General features: G+C 41.0%; 1 protein-coding gene across 1 annotated transcript in view; it reads left to right on the top strand.

Annotated features, from left to right (window-relative positions):
* ZBBX (zinc finger B-box domain containing) overlaps nucleotides 1-17,312 on the top strand; it is a 178,589-nt gene that overhangs the window by 143,145 nt on the left and 18,132 nt on the right. Inside the window, exon 16 of the mRNA XM_066600685.1 lies at nucleotides 8,331-8,480. Within this exon, the coding sequence (XP_066456782.1) occupies nucleotides 8,331-8,480 (150 nt within the window). The remainder of the gene's footprint in view (nucleotides 1-8,330; nucleotides 8,481-17,312) is intronic.

Here is a 17,312-nt window from a genome sequence, read left to right as displayed (position 1 = left end):
GCAAATGGAATTCCAGAAATAGCAGTGAATAGACTAGGGTCTATAGCAATGATAGGTTACATCCAGGCTTATACGGGGCCTTTCACATAGACCACACGACTGTAAATTCAGCATCACAATTCACAGGCTACCTGCGGAATTGAAAATTGCTTAAAACCTGCTTACCATTCCACATCAAAATCCACAATGAGATCTGCAGATTTTGGTGTGGAATTCCACAGCTGGGGATTTGGCAGAGTCCTGCTGTGTAATTTGGTCCCGTGTGAAAGGCCCCTAATGCTGTAAGGCAGTATTTGCCCTTTTCTCAATTCTTCTATTTTTTACATATTTGTTACAATTGAATATTTCAGATCATTGAACTGCTTTTAATATTAGACAATGATAACCCAAGTAAATACAAAATGCTGGTTTGGGCTACCTACACACAGGTGAGTGTGATATTGGGCTGGAAAACTCAGCCAGATATTATGCTCATGAACGTGTGATGTAACCGCGGATGTGAGGTGTTTTTTAGGCCAAAACACATCATATCAGTGAAGTTCCAATCCTCTCGCGCAAGTTTTATGATAGAGGATCGGAAATGCTTCCCTATTGATTTCAGTGGGAAACCTTGCATCGCATTCACATGCACATTGCATGGCATGCGAGAACCATGCGAGGCATTAAAGCTTCCATTGAAGAGAATGGGCAATGCATTCCGAGGAACACAAAAAGTTAGAACATGCCACGAATTTGTAAGGTTGATATTTATTTTCTCGATCGTGTGAAGTGGCCTTTGAATGGTGTTTTCATTTTTTGAAGGAAACATTGTCTTGAGCCCTAGTGGGTTCGGTTACACTGCCCACACCCAGGCATGATTACTACCAGACCTGTTAAATCTGAACATCACTTAAATTGAACCTGTCTGGCAATATGAAGCAGGTAGAAGGTCTCAAAAAGCAGCACATGATACCACGTTCTAAAGAGATTTAAATACAGATGTGAAACAAAATCATCAAATTCTTAACTCTTTCCAATCCACTGTCTGACATCTTCAGACATTTAGATTGAAGGCTGTACAGCTCCAATGTCAGAAGACGTCCAGCAGGGTATTGTTACTGTATATTACCAACCGCTCTGTTGTCAGGGGCCTCTCCAGCATGACCCATACCGCAGTGCTGGCTCTAGCCAGCAGATGGCGCAATTGTGTAATGGCAGAAAGAGAAAACCCCCATGGAAAACCTGAATCCAAAATTGGATTGCAAAGGGTTAAATATCTTAGTGTGACAAATCAGCAAAAATAGAAGAGCCTAAGTTACATTAACAGAATATTTCAACAAGATGCACTGAAAGACGCAGCTGGAATACCCGCGTGTCTACATGGAGATTTTGGTGCGGAATATTTTGCATCTTTCCACCCCTTTATGCAAAAATATTTTCTACATGTGAAAGCACCCTAAAGGAAACCTAGCCTTATAAAGACTTTTTCCTCATCTGTGGTCATTTCCCCATGCACACAAAGACTGGAGCTGTGGGTTATTTATCTATGGCCAGATTGCTATATTGTGTTATGCAGCTATAGACATTCAGTCCCTTTATAGTACATATGCTAGAACTAGCAAGTGGTTTACCTTGAACATTAGTGTAATATGGTCCTTACAAGGACTTCTCCCTTATCTGTAGCCATCATCTTCTCACAGCTCATCATGTTCAGGCTGAAGGAGTTACAGTATTTATTTTGGCCACATTGATGCAGTATATTGCCTTATTCAGATGACGGCATACACTGCCTTTACAGGACATATTACAGGACAAGGTGGTTTATTATTGACTGTAGTGTAATCTGGCATGTATAAAGATTTCTTGTGGCTCTTCAAGTGCCTTTTATTGGTTAACCACTCTTGAAAAGAATGGTGTTCAATGTACAGAATTTTTTGTACTGTATATATACCATTTTTAGCTTGATGATCATCAACAACTCACCAACTTCAAATCTTGTTTTATTGAAGCATTGCACGCATTCTCAAACATTGCAGGTGAACGCTAGATTGACAGAAAATTGTCTTCCCATTAAGAGACAATAATAATTCACTTGATTGAAATGATAATTCTAGTTGTTCATATGCATTTTCCAGCTAAGACATTTAAAGCCTACTTGACTTTTTAGATAACTTTTCAGAATAAATTGCACATAAATAGGGTTTTACTGCCGGCCATGATGAAACTCTATAAGAGATGAAAGATGATATCTAGTCTGAATCGGCCCGTGTAAAAGGCCCAGTAGACTTGCATTGATCTTGCTGATCGTTGCTTGTTACATGGTCCACATCGGGTAATGGAAAAGAAGCATTATTTTATTTTGTAAGTTTGTTCATTTCTATGTGTAAAAAACCTATTGAAAAGATTTACAACTAAAAGAAGCCTAAGAATGCAGCGGATTTAAACAGAAAGTGTGTATGGTAGTGCAGGAGTTATTGGACTCCTCCTAATGAACTTTGCCATAACATTCTCTAATGAAAGTACCGTCTAATAATAGATAATTTTGAACAATAAATGAGATGTTAGAACCCTACGTTTGTTTTTTCTATATTAGCCTTTCTCATTAATGCTTATGACTAGAGATGAGCGAGCATACTCACTAAGGGCAATTACTCGATCGAGCATTGCCCTTAGCGAGTACCTGCCCGCTCGGAAGAAGAGATTTGGCTGCCGGCGGCGGGCAGGGAGCGGCGGGGGAGAGCGGGGAGGAACGGAGGGGAGATCTCTCTCTCCCTCTCTCCCCCCCCCCCCCAGCTCCCCCCTGCTCACCACCACAACTCACCTCTCACCCGCATCGGCAGCCGAACCTTTTCTTCTGAGCGGGAAGATACTCGCTAAGGACAATGCTCGATTGAGTAATTGTCCTTAGTGAGTATGCTCACTCATCTTATGACATAAATGAAAATGTGAACATAATTTGGTAAAATTTTGTTCAGAGAATTCTTAAGAGTTCACAAACTTCATTTTAGCATTTTATGTTGAGTTCAATAAGAAAAATAGCTTGTAGACCAGGACATCTAAAATGAACTGGATTAATAACAAAGAAGTATTTAACCCCTTAACAGTCACATTAAAAACTATATAAATTTGGTATTGTAGTAATTGTTCTGACCCATAGAATGAAGTTAGCATGTCATTTTTGTTCAGTGTGTACGCTGTAGAAACAAGACCCTCCCAAAAATTGCAGAATTTTTTTCTCCTATTTCATTGCACTTAGAAAAAAAAAATAATAATACATCACCTAGAAGTGCTGTCGGCTCTGGCGCGTGTTCTCCCTGGGGCTGTGGCACTTTTTTTCTTCACTTTCTTCTGGCTGTGATTGGTCAAAGCGCTCAGCCAATCAGGAGCAGTGCTTCCAGGAGGTGAGGATTTTTATCCCCAGCCAGAAGAAATGAGGAAGAACAGCAGAGAAGATGTGACTGACCTGAACAGCGCTTCTAGGTGATGTATTATTATTTTTTTTCCTGCAGCTAGCGGTCATTTTCACGGTAGGGCTTATATTTCAATCTCCCCCCTCGAAAATCCCTGTGGGGGTTGCATTTACCCCATCCATTGCTTTCAATGGGGTGGCAGAAAACGCAAGCCCCATTGAAGGCAATGGGATAGCATTACGCTCCTCTGTCACAGCTGTCACAGCTGTGGCAGGGAAATCCTCAATCCCCATGCTGTCACAGTGTTCAGTGATGACGGTAGTCCCCGCGGGGATGAAGGAACCCCCTGCCACAGCTGTCACAGCAGTGCCAGAGGAATGTAATCTTCTCCCATTGCTTTGAATGGGGCCAGTGTTTCTGCCGCCAACCCTATTGACAACAAGGTGAACCCCTGGATGTGTCAGCATCCTGGAGTTTCACATCCAAGGAATCCCATTCTGCAGCAGTCACAGCTGCAGCAAGGGATAGCAATCCTCTCCCATTGCTTTTAATGGGGCCGCACTATTTATGTGCGAAATTTACTATTGTGTGACTGCGCAACAAGTGCGAATTAAAAACGTGGCTGCATCTTCAGTCACGTGTTTTTTATACATGCGTTCTGTCATTTTTTTTTTCACGCACCTTTTCATGGGTGAAAAAACGCTTGTCTAACTGAGCCCTTATTTTGAAAAAAAAGGCACCATATGTGAACAAACATTCTCTGATTCATAAGGGAATGGTAACATGAAGAAAAGTCCATCTTACCCCTCCTGTGGGAGCATCTCCTCTGCAGTGCAGACTGAAGTGACAGCTATGAATTCAGTATTCCTACCCCACTTCAAACAGCTGTAACTCCGTTCCATTGGTGCTACAAACAAGCTTTTTAAAGCCAAAAAACATGATAGAGCTGTAACTAGAGCTGTTGGGAGAAGGATGAGCACTGTTCATCCAAAACTGTAATGTCCTTTACCTGTATAATAAACAGAGCTCATCGCAGGGGGGTTAAATAGTATGCTTTTCACCAGATAAAAGAGAATATGTGAGAATGGCTGTTAACGTGAACATTATACATAACATTCTTGTATTCTTATACAAATAAGCAGCTTTTCCAAACAAACAATTCACAGATCTTATTGTCCCATTTTGTTGACCGTAATTCTTTCCGTATTTCAGAATATTTTTTGCTTGTGTACAGAGCAAATGTCAGTATTAGAATGATATCAGAAGGCTGTTTCCCACCATAGAAAGTACTAAGTGGCAATTAAATGAATTTCATGGTTGACATTTTAACATTAATAGAATAGAACAAGTTAGCTTGAGGGTGCTCGTGAACAGATTCACTAAAACAGTAGAATCCACTCGTTGCTAAATTATAGATGTTTGTTCACAAAAAAGGAAGCACTTATATGAGTTTTCAGAGGCAATAATAATTATATGTTCTTAATTTTATTCTGTGTTTCTACTGTTCTAATTATTCCCAGATGTGATTATGTATTTGTTTTGTTAACATCTCGAGGAGGGAAGCCATGGAAATTCTAATATTGCATACAATATATTTGTTTGGTGTCAAACAGACAATAAAATGGTGAATCATCCTGCCTGGCAGCCAAGGCTTTTTTAATGGTGTGACTTGGAATTCATGGAAGTCCTAAACTACTACAGAGGGATTCTCTCGCTACCCAGACATTCCTCAATAACTTTTTCATTTCTGTATGGTTACCATGAGATTTGAAGTGGAGTTACCTTGTATATTGCAAAATAAGCTCTGCATATTGGTGAAGACATCTGGTAATATGACTTTGGTAATGGCAGAAACCTTCTTCCGAATCATATCCTTGAGGGTCTCAGTTGTTCGAGGCATATTTCTATGTACATGGCTCTTCAGTAATCCCCACAAGAAGAAATCAGGTGGTGTCAGGCCTGGTGATCTTGGTAGCCACAGATTTTTCTTTTAATTAACCAGTCACGAAAATAACTTTCAATTTCCCGCTTGTGGCATTCTGCACCATCTTGTTAAAAAAAACAAAAAACATTACATTGGTTTATTTCAAATTTTTTCACCAATTTGTGAATATGGAATTTTGTTGGTACACTTCCTTCACCATACTTTTTTGAAATGCTCTTTGACATTGTTTAACCCGTACATGACCAAGGGTCATTCATGTGCCTGCGTCTACGACACATTCTGTAGTTCTGGTAGCCCCACTTCCAAAAAACCATAACTATTTTATTTTTGCAGTGACATATCTACATTTTTTTTTGGGGGGGGGGGGGGGGGAAGTAGGGGTTTGTGAGAGATGCCATTTTGGAATACCCCATTCTGTTCAATGACCTGATAGAGAGACTGCACAGTAAAATATCAAAATTTGTAGATATGGTAATTATACATTAATTAACACAACAGAGGACAATGTACGGTTGCAAACGGACCTAGATAAGTTAGGCATTTGGGTAAAAAATGGCAAATGAAGTTCAATATTGATAAATGTAAGGTTATGCACATGGGCAGGAGAAATGGATGTCACCAATATACACCAAATGGGGTACTGCTAGGGAACAGTGATATGGAAAAAGACCTGGGGGTACTAGTGGATTGTAGATTAAACTGGAGTAACCAATGCCAGACAGCTGCTGCAAAAGCAAATAAAGTCTTGGGGTGCATTAAAAGAGGTATAGGGGCGAGGGATGAGAACATTATTCCTCCACTATATAAGGCACTTGTCAGGCTTCATATGGAATACTGGGTACAGTTCTGGACACCGCTGCTCAGGAAAGATGTTGCAGTGTTTGCGGGGGGGGGGGGGGGGGGTTCAAAGAAGGGCAACTAAATTAATAAATGGAATGAGAGGACTGGAATACCCAGAGAGGCTATCAAAATTGGGATTATTTACCCTGAAAAAAAGACGGTTATAGGGCGACCAAATAACTATGTATAAATATATTACTGGGCAATACAAGGATCTCTCCCATAATCTGTTTATACCCAGGACTGTGACAGTAACAAGAGGATATACTCTACGTTTAGAGGAGAGAAAGTTTTATCACCAGCACAGAAGAGGGTTCTTTACTGTAAGAGCAGTGACATTATGGAACTGTCTGCCTGAGGAAGTGGTGATGGCAAAATCAATGGAGGAGTTTAAGAGGGGACTAGCTGTCTTTTTGAAGCACTACAACATTAAAGGGGTTATTGATTCGGGTCTTGGAGTCAAGTAGGGACTTGCAAATTTTCATCCAGGGATTAATTTGACTGCCATTATGAGCTCATTGTAATGAGCTCAAAATTATTTTTTTTTCCACCAAATTTGGTAAATTGGCGTTTGCCTATTTTTTTTTTTTTACTTCCTTTGGATCAACGAGGTGGTGGGAGGGGGGTGGAAAAAGGCTGAACTGGATGGACATTTGTCTTTTTTTAGCCTTGCATACTATGTTACCATGAGTTTTATTTTACAATGATACCATTTAACAGACCATTTAATTACTTAAAAAAATTTCTAAGTGCAGGGAAATGGGGGGAAAATGCAATTGAACCTTTGTTTTGGAGGGAGGGATATTTTTATGGCATTCAGGGTGCAGTAAAAATGACATGTTGTCTTTACTCTATGGGACTGTTCTCTTGTATGAAAGTAGATTAGAGTTGCAGCTATAGCTGGTAACAGTGATGCACCAGGCTGAAGATTCACAAAGACACTCCTCCCAACCAATCACCATTTGGGGGCGTGTAAGGAAAACCAACCCATGCCTCCACCCATTCTTCTGATGGAGACAAGATGCACTAGTACCTGCAGGCTCTCTCTTATTAAGCTTTGTGAAACAATGAGAGCAGCTAAATGGTCATTAATGGTTTAATCTGTGGGATTTAGTATTCATGAGCTGTATGTCAGAGGAGGATACAGAGTGAACAGGCAGAGATGCAATCCAGAGGATTATGGGAGATGTAGTGGAGAAGCACAGGAGGACTGTGAACAGGAAATTCTGATGGAAACAACAAGAAAACCCAGTGGGTGCTGCAAAATAAGCAGGAGAGCTGAAAAACCAAAGGAAATGTAATGGATGGATTTGCTGTAGCACTGTGAGATGGTTTATGACTATTATGGAATTTGACTTTGTCTCAGAATATCCCTTTTACTTTGTATTACCCGTACAACACAATATGTATATTGTAAGTTCAAACTTTTCCATATAGATTTAGAAGTGAGCCCATAGTAATACAACTATGTTTTAAAACTAAAGACCCATTTACACCAGCCGATGATCGCTAAAAGATCGCTCGAACGACAGTTTGAGTGACAGCTTTGAGCGATCATTTTGCATTAACTATTAAGTAGCTACTCAGCTACTTAATAGCAATTAAGTGTGCAAAAGAAGCCTTAGCTGAATGCAGTTAATAGCCCAGGGCTCTTATCTGTGCTCAGATCCTATGTTCTCCACGGGGAAACAATGCTATCAGCACTCCCCATGGAGAACTGCTGATAAGACTGAATGACGATTTTTAAGTTGGACTGAATTTAATGACCAGCTAGCAGTGTCCGAAAAGCGCACAATGAGCGCCCATTTAGACGCACCGATAATTGCTAAAACGATTGCCGATTAGCGTTTTTTGGGGTTTTTTTTAAGCGATCATCGGCTGGTGTAAATGGGCCTTAAGAGATCACATCAGTAATAAAGTCTATAGCAGTGGAGCATTCCTGGGGAAAAGAAGAGGTAAAGAGGTTGCCAGAAATAGAATATGGGTGTTTACGGTAATGCCTACATGTGATCATTTGGTGAGAATATGTGTTCATATGTTTGCACCATTCTATCCCCCAGGAATAGTGGTAACAAGGAGGGAACTTCCAAGGACAGGTAACAGGAGAGCTGACCCTGTTTGAGTATTATTTAACACTCTCTTCATTTCCAATGTAGGTAATAACTACTGGAGACCAGAATGCAGCTTAAGTGTCTGTGCAGATGATGCCGTTGTCCAAGATGTTGTAGAAGATGCATGGGCTCAATCCAACAAGACCTTTATTGTGCATAGCCTTACTCCTAGGAATTTCACACACAGAGAGACCGGTGAGTACTGAACCTCAGTTAACATCATTAGAGCGACCCTTTGAGTCTAGCCAAACAAAGATGGCTGCACCAGCTACTCTGACTACCTGATGTACACTGTGAGTTTGTATGCATCATTAGTCTAACAGCAATGGAGCCGGCCATGTGTTCTTTCTCCGCACCTGCAGTGCGGCCGTCTTATCCTGCAGGAAGACGGGCGCATCGGCACCCGGATGCGCCCGTGTGACTAAGCCCTTAGAGTACAAATGCATACTAAATCCAAGTGTGCATTAGGTAGTCCAAGAAGCGGTGCCGCCATCTTTGTTTGTCCAGGCCCGGAGGGTCCCTTTAAAAATGAAAGAACAAATTAGTTTTCTATATTGTAGAGTAGGCAAAATATAATGTGAGACTGATTCTATTTCATTGTATACAGTAGTTGTTTAGGAAAAATATTTCCTGCAGACAAGCCCCTCTAATCGCTGGAAAAATGGAATTATGTCATATGTGTGAGCATTGAGCCGCTATGTAATTTTGTACTGGAACACTTTTGTTGTTTCCCTGGCTTTCTCAGAGCAAAATGTACCCATAATATAGTACATTGGATGCAGAAACTGTCCTTTTTAAGGTGATGAGGATACAGATCAGTATGCTTGTGCCAAACTGTAAATATGAAGAACTGAGATGTATTTATAAGTGTACCTATAAAATTATGTATTCCATCAATTGCTTCTTTGATTTTATTTTGTAGTTCATAATGTTTCCAGCAGTCTTTATCTTTTGCTGTTGAATACACAGAAATGTTGAATTTATATGGCTGATATATTTTCTATATATTCTGATTTGGCTTCCATAACCTTAAGCATGCAGCCACATAATCCTGTACTGCAATTAGTTAGACTGTTGCATAGTAATGTAAGCTGAGTCCAGGACCACCGTGGTGCCACGGAAAGAGTTAGATTATTGCTGCTCACCATTACTGGAGCTTCACATTTTAGAATTTACTATAGTTTCCGGCGCTGTTCAGTCCTTTTCATCCTTATCTCACCCAAATGCTTGCCCCATCAAATGACATACACATGTTGTAGAACTCAGTTTGTCAGATATATCAATGCTTTATGTGTCATTTAGCAAAACTCATCATGATATCATGGCATTTCATTTGTTGTTTTATACAGGGCTGCAGTAAACCTACTATACTGTTAATGTATCTTGCACCTTGATATAATAGTACATTATGGGTATGAACTAGCTTGCGTATTTTGCCATAGTATTGTATGTCACGACCATGTGGGATGTAAGAAGTCTCTGTTTCAGACAGCTAAAGGGCCACACTATGGAAACACAAGTTTCCATCCCTCACCTGATTGCTTGCCATGGAGGTCACCTCTTGATTGGGGGATTTTTTACTTTCAAAGCAATCCCATAATGCATCAGTACATCATTAGCTAGAGGCTGTACCATTTTTTTCTGCTGGTTGTGGTGGTGGGGGGCAGTTTAATTTTCATTATCTTCTATATTCACCTAAAAAAGCTACAGACCATAATAATACAGTCAGGAGGATGAGCTGTGACCTCCTCTATTATAACTGTATGACAGGGCTTGTGTGATCATCAGTAGTAACTATGAAAAGAATGTCTCCCCCCTCATATAGGCAGTTTTTGTGGTAGTTTCCATGTAATAGAATCATTCAGACTGAAAAAATTGACCAGTTTTAGACAGCATTAAGCCAAATAAACCTGAGGTAGTCAGAACTGAGATCGCATAACCAACTAAGGTAAAAGAGGGCAGAAGTTTCAAATAGTAAGAATAACTATCCAAGATAACAGTAGCTCACTTTTACATACTAGGGAATAGCTATGCAATGAATGAAAAAGAATGGTCACCAGAGTGGCCCTTTGAATCATACAGTTCTGCGCTCATACCTACCACATGAACAGTACCTTTTGTTAGAACTGCCATCTAATGATAAGCTAATTACAGGAAGTCCTGGTGCTGAGACCCCAACAAATAGTTGGGAAAATAAGGGCCCATTTACACAGAAAGATGATTGCTCAAAAGATGGCTTTTGAGCGAACATTTTGCATAGACTACTAATTGGTACTAATGCCAGTTAGTAGCTTATTAATGCTTATTAGCTGCCAGGAGCTATATTCAGAGAACAGCAGGTGGTCTGTTCTCTGAATACATTCCCTTTGTTCTGCAGCCGGCCTGACAGCTGAGACATTGTTATCAGTGCTCCCCGTGTAGAACACAGCGTTAAGTCCTTGCTATCAGCTCTTCTGCCGAACAATGGATTTTATGCCGAACATAAAATCATCCTTCAGCAGGAAAGATGGGCACATTTACACACAACGATTATCACTCAAAAGATGGCTTTTGATCGAATTTTGAACAATATTCCTTGTGTGTAAAAGGGCCTTAAAGCATTACACTGAAATAACCCGGCTGCCTATGTAGTGCATACACACTCTGGGTCCTCCAGAGAAAGCACTTTGTATGGGACCTCCCCCAAATTATTTCATACCTCCCTTGCAGGGTGTCTAAAATCAATGTTCTAGGCCAAATAACCCTTTTAAGCTTCTTTAATACTCAGATTGCAGTATGCAGTCAAAGGCTGGGTTCACACAGGGCGGATTCCCGTCGGAAATCTCGCGGTTTGGCCGCAGAAAAAACCGCGAGATTTCCGCCGGGAGAACCGCCGCGGAAAAACCTGCACTGGCTTTGAAGCGGCCCGGCCGCTCGCTCTTCCGCTGCAGCCGGTGCTCCCATAGAGAGAGCGCGGCCACAGTGAAAAGAAAAAATAAATAGACATGCTGCATATTCTAAAGCCGCGGCTGACCGCAGCCGCGGTTCCTGCCTGACTTACCGCAGCGGATTGGCCGTCCCGTGTGGACGAGATTTCTGAGAAATCTCGTCCACATGGCTGGCTAATCCCGAGATTAGTGTCCGTGCGGAATTTCCGTGGCAAATCCGCCCTGTGTGAACCCAGCCTAAAGGGGTTAAATTTGGAAAATCTAGCTCTGATACATTTACAAAACATGGAAACACATACCCACTGTATGTATGACTACAAGTATTTTAACAATCACACAAAAACAATCAAATTTGTATGTTTCCTATGTGAAATATCCTTTCACATACAGCAAGTTATATTTTTCCTGCCGGTATATTGAAATAACTTGGCTTTCACCAGCACTTTATTATAAATGCAAGACTTGTACAATAAAAATGTTTTTTTTATTGAATGCCTGTTTTGTAACATACCTGTGGCTGTTATTGCAGAACTAATTACATTTCATATCCCTATAAAATTTACCCGTTTAGCATTAATATTTATAAGGAGCTATGATGAGTTTTCAGATAGTCCTCACCATGGTTTATAGACTCCTTACTTTCCATTTCAAGGCTGACCTTTGAAAATACTCAAGTGTAATAATTTTTATACCGTTCCTAGCTGTATACAAAGCATATAATCAGTAGAATGCTTTCATATGTATCTACAGCTGCAGCACAAACTAATCATTCATTCTGATTTAGAAGAACCCAACGACCTTAAAGGGGTTGTCCCGAGGCAGCAAGTGGGTCTATACACTTCTGTATGGCCATAATAATGCACTTTGTAATGTACATTGTGCATTAATTATGAGCCATACAGAAGTTATAAAAAGTTTTATACTTACCTGCTCCGTTGCTGGCGTCCTCGTCTCCATGGAGCCGACTAATTTTTGGCCTCCGATGGCCAAATTAGCCGCGCTTGCGCAGTCCGGGTCTTCAGCTTTCTTCTATGGAGCCGCTCGTGCCAGAGAGGGGCTCCGTGTAGCTCCGCCCCGTCACGTGCCGATTCCAGCCAATCAGGAGGCTGGAATCGGCAGTGGACCGCACAGAAGAGCTGCGGTCCACGAAGGTAGAAGATCCCGGCGGCCATCTTCAGCGGTAAGTATTGAAGTCACCGGACCGCCGGGATTCAGGTAAGCGCTGTGCGGGTGGTTTTTTTAACCCCTGCATCGGGGTTGTCTCGCGCCGAACGGGGGGGGGGGTTAAAAAAAAAAAAACCCGTTTCGGCGCGGGACATCTCCTTTAAGTCAGAGGAAAAAACCTTCCACATCCACTTTCTTTCATGACTTTACTAAGGATGCGTGTCTCAAGGGTTCATTTCTGTATTTAAGGAAACCTCATGGCTCGTTACCAACATGGGTGACAATTTAACTAAGCCAAAACACATTTCCTTGAATTTATTCAGTAAGGTTGTAGCCCTTTATCAATCCTTTTGTGAGAACAGCAGCCACTGTGTCTTATGTTCAGCATACTGTGCGCAGCAAGGCCCCTCGTATATTTAGAAGCTTCACATCTCCGATCTTGTAGTGCTTTCTGTTTGTATATGTAGTGTCACACAAAGCCATAAAAATTTGTGTTTTCATTGTTGCCATTCTACAAAATTCAATCTTCTACCGGCATAACAAATGTCGGTCAAGTGCCATGTGTGGCACTATGTTACAATGCCTAGGACTGCTTTCAGTTAGTTATCAGCACAAACATGCAGACATCAGGTTGGTTTGGTTCCTGTAGATATTAGTAAAAATAAAATAAATAAATCTTATTATTTATATAATTTATTAACCTCCACCAAGCTGGATACTCATTTTACCAACCTCGGAAGGATGGAAGGACGAGTCAAACTTGAGCCGGCTACTTGAACCATATGGTGCTCTCAATTAGTAATGGAAGGGCCCTTTTACACTGAATAATACCATTCACTGTAATTGCCAACAGCATCCGAACGACGAATGATAATTCAGTTACTGCGGTCGTCATTCAGTTACTGCAGGCAAAAAAATCAGACAACGATCGGCCTGCATGTGTAAGCAAGCTGTCACTCATCTATGAACTACGGCCTGTTCATTAAGAATGGAGTTTATCATAATTGGGGTTTTTTACTTTAGAACATGATGGCTGAGGGGCGACGTAATAACTATGTATAAATATATCAGGGGACAATACAGAGATCTCTTCCATCATCTGTTTATACCAGGACTGTGACTGTAACAAGGGGGCGTCCTCTACGTCTAGAGGAAAGAAGGTTTCTACACCGACATAGAGCAGCACGTGATCAGCACTAGCCAATCAGTACACAGTGATCAATTAGTTAGTTAGTAAATTGCAGTGGTCATCTTGAAGGGTCAACCACCAAGACCAGAAGTAGTAGATCAGACTGATGGCAGAGAAGAACAAGTGCAGGTAATATACCCCCACCCCCTCCAGTCCCAAGACAGAATTTTGCCCTGAAACTGAAGGGTCGCTTTAATAACTTGATAGAATATGATAAGCCAAGGACTTGCGATGCATTATATATCATATGGTATTTTTTATTTAAGGGAAATGCTTTTGATTAGATAACGGTATTTAATATATAATGGCAGAGGTGGTTTGACATGTAAATATGCAGACACGTAATAATCATTTCTCCTTTCCATCTAGACCTGAGCAAGGTTATTTTTGCAAGTGGTTTTGTTCCTTTCACCTTTTCAAGAGGTTTCAGCTTTGACAAGTTTAATCTGCACTTACTGCGTTCCTTCATTTCTGCTATTTTGCTCACCATCCATCACTTCCTACACATGTTAATACAAAGTTAATATAATTCTAATGTGTTTTTTAATTCACTGCTTCCCTGTCCTCTGAGTGTTTAGGCTGCTCTTACTTTCAGTCCTCCTCCTAGACGTCTCAGATGGTGCGGATTGTCTCCCCCGTATCTAATATTTTATTCTTACAAATATTCCCCGTGCATTCCACATACTGAAAACTATTGAATCTCCAGATCCCTTGGTACTTGTCCCACAAGCATTGGGAGTCTGCTTTATGGGAAAGCACTTGTAGCAAACATAGGAGTTATTTATTTGTCGTATGTAGATTATAGCTGCAGGTCCATACTCCTAGTAATCAAAGTGAAACCAAAAATATTGTAGTTGGGGCACTGAAATTATACAGCAGATGCATAGCTATATATGTGCATGCAAAGGAGTTTGCCAGTCACTGCCCTAAGGGGTGAGGGTGGTGGTGGAGCGCTCTCCCCTTGAATATACCAGACTCATAACTTAGAGTCCACTGCACTTTTTCAGCCAAGTTGCCTGTAATATGCAGCCTTTACATAGTATACAGCTGCTCCCCTACTTGCGAACAGGTTCCGTTTCAGGAGCCTGTTCGCAAGTCCATTTGTTCGCAAGTCCGAACAAATGTTTGTATGGAGCGGGATCGCGGGTGGATCCCGCACCATGCAACGTCGGGTGCAGGCTGTTCTTACAGCGGACACCCGGCGCCTGCAGTTCCGACGAGCCGCGCCGCTCGTCGGAGCTGTTAACACTTTAAATACTCCAGTCAGAGCGGTAATCAAAGTGTTAACAGTTCCGATGAGCGGCGCGGCTCGTCAGGACTGCTGCCACCGGGTGCTGGCTGTAAGAAACAGCCGGCATCTGACGTTCAGGGGGCCTGTATAGTGTCCCGCGATAAGAGTGCGGGATGCTGTGCAGTTGCTAGGCAGCCGGGGGCCTTCTGAAAGGCCCCAGGGTTGCCTATGCCGAGTGCCTATCAAGTGTGTCCTGCGATCTGACCGGACAAGCTTTTATCAGGCTTGATAGAAGCCTGTCCGGTTCCTGCACAGTATGATGTAATTCCATAGCATTACGTCATACTGTGCAGGACAGATTGTTCGCATCTTGCAAAGTTCGTAAATCGAACGTTTGCAAGTCGGGGACTATCTGTATATACGGTATATTATAAGTTTAGAGTACATGCACACTCTGCTAATATGCAATGCAAACACTATGCGCAACATTTGTACATAGTGTTGAACTATGCTTAAGGCTCTTTTACACGCAACGATTATCACTCAAAATTAGTCCAAATGGCTGAAATTGAGCGATAATCGTTACATGTAAACGCGGGCATCGTGCACTTTTCGTTTAAACAATGGATTTTAGTTCACAAAATCCATCGTTCAGCTGCTGAAAGACTGAGCAAATATATTCCATTTTAATGCTCATATTTCAAAAGACTGCAGGATGTTCTTCTTGAAGCATGTTTATACTAGCCGCCAGTAGAATGTGTGGTCAGCTGTGTGTTTAAACACACCCTGGGCCCTGCAAACTGCTCCTAGAGGTCCTTTTACATGCAAATGAAGATAATAAAGTGATAATGGCCATTAGCACTTTATGCAAATAGATCGCTTAATCTTTCAGTCATTTGAAAGATTATCTTTGCATGTAAATGGGCCTTTACCTTTAGGCTACCAGAAAAGTCTACTCTTCAGTAATACAAAATAAATGTATGCCCGCTTTTAATTGCATTGTAGTATATGTTTATATCATGATGTATAAAGGTCAAATCATCCGTGAAGAATCTACTATAGCTCATTTTGAAATAATCCAAAAAAGGTAATCAACCCAAACAGCACAGAATCTGTAGAACCTCATAGACCTATGTGGAGGGCTTGGAAAAGAGTTTCATCTGATGGGCCAGTTTAACCCTGTTTGTCAGTAACATCAAGCATATGTGGTAGGAATAGTAAGTTTATGCTCTCTACTGTGTGAAGGGAAATTTACTACAGTATGTGGCCAAATGTATGTGGACACCTGACCAACACAACTCTTCTAGAGTGGCTTTACATGGGACAACTATTGACTGAAAAATCACTCAAACGAGTAATTGTCAGTGATGGTTGTGTCGTGTAAATATGGGAGCCGATGGGGTACTGAGTGAGAAAGTTGCTTCATTTCAGTGCCACAAGCTTCAGCACTTACTCTGGTTTTTTTTTGTGGTCTACCACTTTGTGGCTGTTTGAGTTAGTGATGAGCAAACTTTTTAAAAGTCTAGTTCAACTGGTTAACCAAATTTGGGCAAAAAGTTCTGGTCCAAATTAATTGGAGGAGGAGGAGAAATTTTTTTTGTGGCTTCAGCTTAGACAAACCTCTTTAGGCTTGGGAATGTGCCAAACCAAAATTTTAGCACAGTTCAACCTGAAACAGAGTTCAACTATTTCTGTTTGCTCCACACTTGTTCGAGCTATTGTTACTCCTAGATGTTCCATGATAATAGCACGTTGCTCACCACGGCAGATGTAGCGGATCAGAAGTTTCACAATCTGATTTGTGACAAAGGTGGTATCTATGACAGTGTCTTGTCAATGAACTCTTCAGTACAACCACCATTGTTCGTCTATGGGGGTTGCATGGATTTATGCTCCTCTCTGCATTGGATGTGGCTTTATTTATACATACATATCCATATAGTTGTGTACAGTCTACTAAAGTCTATGTCCATCAGATCACTGTTAGCACTGTTTGTTTCTATGCATATCCAGGAAATAAAAAAATAAATTTCATGAAACTGATATTAAGGTGAATTTGTCCTTGTGTGTTTGGAAAAATGTAACACCCACACCAAAGTGCATGTTCCATCCCATTATGCTACATTTTAGTCTGTTGGGAAGTGATTCAATGAATTAACCGAAACCAAAGCAGATGGATTTTGCATTGAGTACAGTAGGTATATAGTTAACAATTCCAGAACAATTCATTGCATGATTAATGGACTAGAATAATGTAAGAGTGAACAGGGGCGGAAAGCTTCTGGTTAAAAAACGTGCGATAGTAATAACCTAAACCATGGATCAGTGAGCTCAACAACCTCGACACCTGTAAATTGCTCTCAGACTTAATAAAAAATGATTGCACTGTACATACAGTACGTTGTCAGAATTGGGGGCCAAATAAATCAACTCATTCGCCCTAGTAACTCTTCAGCTGCATCTAATGAAATGCAAAGTGTATTCCATATTATATAATTCCTCTATACTGTTTGCAT

The sequence above is a fragment of the Eleutherodactylus coqui genome, chromosome 1 (genome assembly GCF_035609145.1).
Source record: "Eleutherodactylus coqui strain aEleCoq1 chromosome 1, aEleCoq1.hap1, whole genome shotgun sequence".
Lineage (NCBI taxonomy): Eukaryota > Metazoa > Chordata > Amphibia > Anura > Eleutherodactylidae > Eleutherodactylus > Eleutherodactylus coqui.
Note: the sequence above shows the minus strand (reverse complement) of the source record. Positions and strands in the feature narration are given on the sequence as shown.